The sequence below is a fragment of the Thamnophis sirtalis genome, unplaced genomic scaffold (assembly GCF_051295495.1).
Source record: "Thamnophis sirtalis isolate CommonGarterSnake01/CBP01778 unplaced genomic scaffold, rThaSir2_p1.2 scaffold_4, whole genome shotgun sequence".
Classification (NCBI taxonomy): domain Eukaryota; kingdom Metazoa; phylum Chordata; class Lepidosauria; order Squamata; family Natricidae; genus Thamnophis; species Thamnophis sirtalis.
In genome coordinates this window covers 9336441-9342686 of record NW_028261384.1, presented here as the reverse complement: position 1 = coordinate 9342686, position 6246 = coordinate 9336441, and the positions used below count along the sequence as shown (strand labels likewise).

The following is a 6246-nucleotide window of genomic DNA, read 5'->3' as shown; positions in this document are numbered from 1 at the left end:
TGTGAATATTCACACATTACACTCATTCAGGGGTCGGCAAGCTTAAACATTCAAAGAGCCATTTAGACCCGTCTCCCCAGTGGTGGGATTCAAATAATTTAACAACCGGTTCTGTGCCCTAATGACCAGCTGTGTAGGCGTGGCTTGGTGGTCATGTGATTGGCTGGTCGTGGCCAACTCAATGTCACTCAAGTTGATGGGCGCTTCGTCTTAGCTGTTAAAATGTAATAGGGTTAACTGGAAAAGCAGTTTCTGTAAGCAAGGACAATAAAGATTAGGCTAGAAACAACACCAGAATGTTTCCTTCCTGCCTTCCTTACAGGATTAGCCCTGTAAAGTGGGGAAAAACCAAAATAAGATTTCTTCCAACAACTGGTTCTCCAAACGGCTTAGAAAATTATCAACCGAAACTCAAAAAATTAGAATATTGTGCAAAAGTTCATTTATTTCAGTAATGCAACTTAAAAGGTGAAACTAATATATGAGGTAAGACTCATTGAAAGGTTCGCCATCGCTGAGGTAGGGAATTAAATTCCTAAAACATTTTTCCTGGTAAACAAACACACTTATTTTTTGAAAGATACACAGGTAGTCCTTGAATTACAACTGTATTTGAGTCCTGCAATCAAACTTGTAAGTCATTATTGTCACAGAGCAGTGCATCACGTGACTGGATCCGATTTTACGACCTTTTGTGTGGTAATCATTAAGTGAACACTGTGGTCGCAAAATGAAGGCAGTGGTTGTTAAGCAGATGTTGTAATTGGGGAGTGAATCAATTTATTTGCTGTGGGGTGTGTTTTGCCAGGTACTGGAAGGAAACACCGGTTTCTGAAAAAAATCTTGCAAATCACAGTCTTGATAGCAGGACAATTGCTCAGCAACAAAAATATGGTCACGTGACTGTACAGGAGGTGTCGGTCGGCCATCGGAACTTTGGAAAGTATTTTTTTGGGGGGGGGGTGTTTCCATCATAATTTTGAACATCCATTAAGCAAATGAACATAAGTCAAGGATTACCCGTATGGACCCAGAGACTGTTCTCATTTGTAGATTTTAAATCATGGACAGATTCATTTGTCCTGGCCCAGGATTATTTTGCACCATAAAAGTAGCCAACAGCTAGCATTATACTAAATCGAGAACTTCCTGTATTTTTTGCTTCTCTCGCGCACAAGACGAACAAACAAGAAAATTGAGAAACGATGTCAGCATTTCAGTAGGTTTCGGTCAATATTCCTCCCTTCAATGTCCTGAATCAGCAGAAGCCTGCTGACATTTTTAACCAAGGTCAGCTTCATAGTATACTATGGAGTAACATGTGCCTTGTTTGATGGATGTGCACTTCTGGCTAAGGAAATACATTTGTGTGCCTGAGTAATTTAGGAAAATGTATCATCCGAATGTTATGTTTTAGAAACAGAAAGCAATGGCTCTTTTGCTGATTTTTTTAAACCCCAAAAGATGGCTTAATCGGTTTTAATGTTCTTTCGTCTTCGTAAGGCTTTCTCCTGGTCTTAAGATGATCTGGACTTGATGGGGTGTGCCCATTCCAGCCACTGCCCTGTGGCAGAATGGGGAGCAGCTCTTCAGCCCTCAAAATCTGCACAGACCACCAAGGAGGCATCAACTGGATCAGCCTAAGTCCGGACGGTCAGTGGCTGCTAACGGGCAGTGAGGATGGGACGGCACGACTCTGGAGCACTGCTAACAACCAATGTCAGGCCCACTTTCAAGGTAGGTAGAATGACACAATAATAGAGTTGGGAGGGACTTTAGAGGTCTTCTGGTCCAAAATTTGTCCTTTGGTTCCAGGATATAAATTGATTATGCACCATCTAGTCCAGGGGTGTCAAAATCGTGGCCTGCAGGCCAGTTGCGTCACATGCTAGCTCCCCCGCAACCCGGTTTTAGTGAAAGGGGGGGAATTCCTGATACGTCACATGACGCCGCCATGATGGTGCAATTTTGACACCCGCGATCTAGTCAATATTGACTCTCAGCAACCAGAGAGATGGGCTTTCTCCAGGTGAACTATCTCCAATCTGGTCCTTCAGAACTTCCAATGGTGGACCCTTTTCTATTGGAATATAATCTGTCCATGTGGCTGCTGGCCATCCTCTTCTCTTTCTTCCCACCCTTGTCTAATATTATAGATTTTGCTATATAAAACTATATAAGGGAGCTGGGTCTTTGCTGTTGGTTGATTGACCGACATGCCAGGAAGTTGATGTTGGCTTTTTGATGGCTCTTCTCCAAAATGACTCATCCCCCAGCCTAGCTGTTCAGTCTCCCAACTGTTGGAGTTGCTGCTATGCAGGTAATCTTCAACACCAAAGGCGCTGTTATCTTCCCACCAAAGGTGGTTCCTATTTTTCTACATGCTTTCAAACTGCTATGTTGGCAGAAGCTGGGACAAGTAACGGGAGCTCACTCAGTTATGTGGTGCTAGGGATTCGAACTGCCGAACTGCTGACCATCTGATCGACAAGCTCAGGGTCTTAGCCACTGTGTCCCTTGGCATCCTCAACTTACAACCATACACTTGGTGACTGTTTGAAGGTAAAATGGAAATGAATGAAAAAAGAGGCTTGACTATTTTTCATACATACTACATCCTCATGTGATTAAAATCCAGGCATTTGGCAATTGGCAGATGCTTATGAGAGTTCCAGTGAACTGAGGTGAATTCTGTTCTGATCTTCTGACAAGCAAAGTTTTGTGTTAGCTACACAATAATTGTGTTACTAACTTAAGAACTGAACTGCTTCACATAACAACTAAGGCTAAAAAGGTCGCAAAGTGGGTCAAAATCCATTTAAGCACTGTCTTGTTTAGCTACAGAAATGTTGGGGTCAGTTGAGGTTGTAAGTTGAGAAACTGCCTGTAATCAAGTCCACGTACCTATGGCACATAAACTCTTCCAAATTGGCCAGATGTATGGAAAAGATGGATATGGGGAGTCAATTTGGTGTGGGGATTAAGATTGTGGCCTAGAAACCAGATTGTTTCACCTTAGTCATTAAAGCCAGCTGAGTGACTTTGGGCCAATCACTAGGAGACTGTGAGTTCTAGCTCTGTCTTAGGCATGAAAGGCTGCTTGGTGACTTCTGGCTAGTCCCTTTCTCTCAGGCCAACTCACCTCACAGGGTTGTTATTGTGGGAAAAAGAGGAAGGAATATTGTGAATGTTCGCAGCCTATTAGTTATTTATAAAATAATAAAGGTGAGATAAAAATCTAACAAATAAGTATGGATGCCATATAGCTGGGTCAATAGTGTCATAGAAACAGCACAGTGTGTGGCTGCTTTAGGCTTTTGTTTACGTGCCCATGCACTTAATCACATGCACGAATATTTTTATCCCCTCCTATGTCTCATGATTCTGCCCTGTGGGGGTGATCTTCAGCCCAGAAGCGAGATTGTCCTTGCCTCTCCAGCTTTTAAAATAGATGTTGCAGGCAGAGAGACATGTCAGGCTAAGGTGGCAGGCAATCTGAAGCTTTTTCTGACTAAAATCCTGAAGTAGAATTTAAACGGGGGTGAAGTTTTAGAGGAGGAATCTATTCTCCCACCCCAATTTTTCCCTCTACAGTGTTTCTCAAGCTTGGCCACTTTAAGATAGGAGGACCTCAACTCCTAGAATTCTCTAGCCAGGATGGCTGGCTGGGTAATTCTGGGAGTTGGTCCACTCTTCTTAAAGTGTCAAGGTTGAAAAACACTGCATACTCTGGAAATCATCTATAAGTTTTTACAATGTAAAGGCATTTTAATGTGCTTGATTGTTATGCTGCAGATGTTTCATTATTGGGTTTATTAGCATGTTTGCTATTCATTTTTCTTTATGTACACTGAGAGCATATGCACCAAAGACAAATTCCTTGTGTGTCCAGTCACACTTGGCCAATAAAGAATTCTGTTCTGTTCTGTTCTGTCCTGTCCTGTCCTATTCTATTCTATTCTCTATTCTCTTCAATATTTTTAATTCTATTCTATTTTATATTTTATATTTTTCATATTCTGTTCTGTTCTATTCCCTATTTTATTCTGTTCTGTTCTATTCTCTATTTATTCTTTATTCTGTTCTATTCTCTATTCTATTCTATTCAATATTTTCAATTCTATTTTATATTTTATATTTTTCATATTCCATATTCTGTTCTGTTCTATTCCCTATTCTATTCTGTTCTATTCTCTATTTATTCTCTATTCTGTTCTATTCTCTATTCTATTCTATTCAGTATTTTAATTCTATTCTATTTTATATTTTATATTTTTCATATTCTGTTCTGTTCTATTCCCTATTTTATTCTGTTCTGTTCTATTCTCTATTTATTCTTTATTCTGTTCTATTCTCTATTCTATTCTATTCAATATTTTCAATTCTATTTTATATTTTATATTTTTCATATTCCATATTCTGTTCTGTTCTATTCCCTATTCTATTCTGTTCTATTCTCTATTTATTCTCTATTCTGTTCTATTCTCTATTCTATTCTATTCAGTATTTTAATTCTATTCTATTTTATATTTTATATTTTTCATATTCCATATTCCGTTCTGTTCTATTCTCTATTCTATTCTGTTCTATTCTATTCTTTATTCTCTATTATATTTTATTCAATATTTTAATTCTATTTTATATTTTTCATATTCCATATTCTGTTCTATTTTATTCTATTCTATATTCTTAATTCTATTCTATTTTCTATTTTTTATATTCTATTCTATTCTATTCTACTCTGTTGCGATACCCAACAGTTCAACCCTACACACATTATCCACCATTGAAAAGATAGCAATAAGTTTGACCTGTCTATCTGTCTGTGTGTTTATTCGTTCATTCCAGGCCATGAAAGCTACATCACCTTTTGCCACTTAGAAAACGAAGTTGCTTTCACCTGCAGTGCAGATCACACTATCAGAAAATGGGATATGATGACCGGAAGATGCCTCACTATTTATCGTGGACACACATCCATTGTGAATAGGTACATGTTAAGGGTGATTATTTCATGTTTCCTAGACTCGCTTGCTCTCTCTTTTTTTCTCTCTCTCTGTCCCTCCCTCCTTCCCTCCCTCCCTCTCTCTCCCCCTCCCTCCCTCTCTCCCTCCCTCCCTCCCTCCCTCCCTCTCTCCCTCCCGCTCTCCCTCCCTCTCTCCCTCCCTCCCTCCCTCCCTCCCTCTCTCTTCCAGTCTCTACTATGTTTAGGATAACCCGCTCCCTCCTTAACAGGAGGGATGCGGGAGACCCCTTGCAGGGTAGGGCTGAGGACTATGCTCAATTCTTGGCGGACAAAATAGCTCGGTTTCGGTCGGACTTGGACTCCACCGCAGTAGATCCAGCCGAGACACAGGAGGACCGCTTGGCAAATCATCTCTGGGTTGAGTTCCAGGATGTTGCCTCTGGGGATGTGGACAAGGCCATTCGAGCTGTAAGTGCCTCCACCTGTATTCTGGACCCGTGTCCCTCCTGGCTGGTTGCCAACAGCAGGGAGGTGACACATGGCTGGATCCAGGCGGTCGTGACCGCCTCCCTTCGGGAGGGGCACTTCCCCGCCGTACTTAAAACGGCGGTGGTGAGACCCCTCCTGAAGAAACCATCCTTGGATCCAGCCATTTTAAACAACTTTCGTCCTGTCTCCAACCTCCCCTTTATCGGGAAGGTTGTTGAGAAGGTGGTGGCCTTCCAGCTTCAACGGGCCTTGGAGGAAGCTAGTTATCTTGACCCCTTCCAGTCCGGCTTCAGACCTGGTTACAGCACAGAAACCGCTTTGGTCGCATTGACCGATGATCTCTGGAGGGCCAGAGATGGAGGCTATGCATCCATCCTGGTTCTCCTTGACCTCTCAGCGGCTTTCGATACCATCGACCATGGTATCCTTCTGCGACGACTGCGGGAGGTGGGAGTGGGAGGCACTGTTTTACAGTGGTTCTCCTCCTACCTCTCGGACAGGTCGCAGTCGGTGTTGGTCGGGGGGCAGAGATCGTCCCTGAGGCCCCTAACATGTGGGGTGCCACAGGGTTCGGTCTTATCCCCCCTACTATTTAACATTTACATGAAACCGCTGGGCGAGATCATTCGGAGGCACGGGATAAAATACCACCAATATGCGGACGATACGCAACTGTATCTGTCCGCCCCGTGCCAACTCAATGAAGCGGTGGACGTGATGAACCAGGGTCTAGAGGCCGTTAGGAACTGGATGAGCGCTAACAAACTGGTACTCAACCCGGACAAGACCGA

The 6246-nt window shown here is 42.4% G+C and overlaps 1 protein-coding gene across 1 annotated transcript in view; it reads left to right on the top strand.

Moving 5' to 3' along the window:
• The first annotated feature begins 1525 nt into the window (after window positions 1-1525).
• WDR86 (WD repeat domain 86) overlaps window positions 1526-6246 on the top strand; it is a 29202-nt gene continuing 24481 nt past the window's right edge. Inside the window, exons 1-2 of the mRNA XM_087711823.1 lie at window positions 1526-1737; window positions 4849-4990. Coding sequence (XP_087567949.1) covers window positions 1575-1737; window positions 4849-4990 — 305 coding nt within the window. The 5' untranslated portion in view covers window positions 1526-1574. The remainder of the gene's footprint in view (window positions 1738-4848; window positions 4991-6246) is intronic.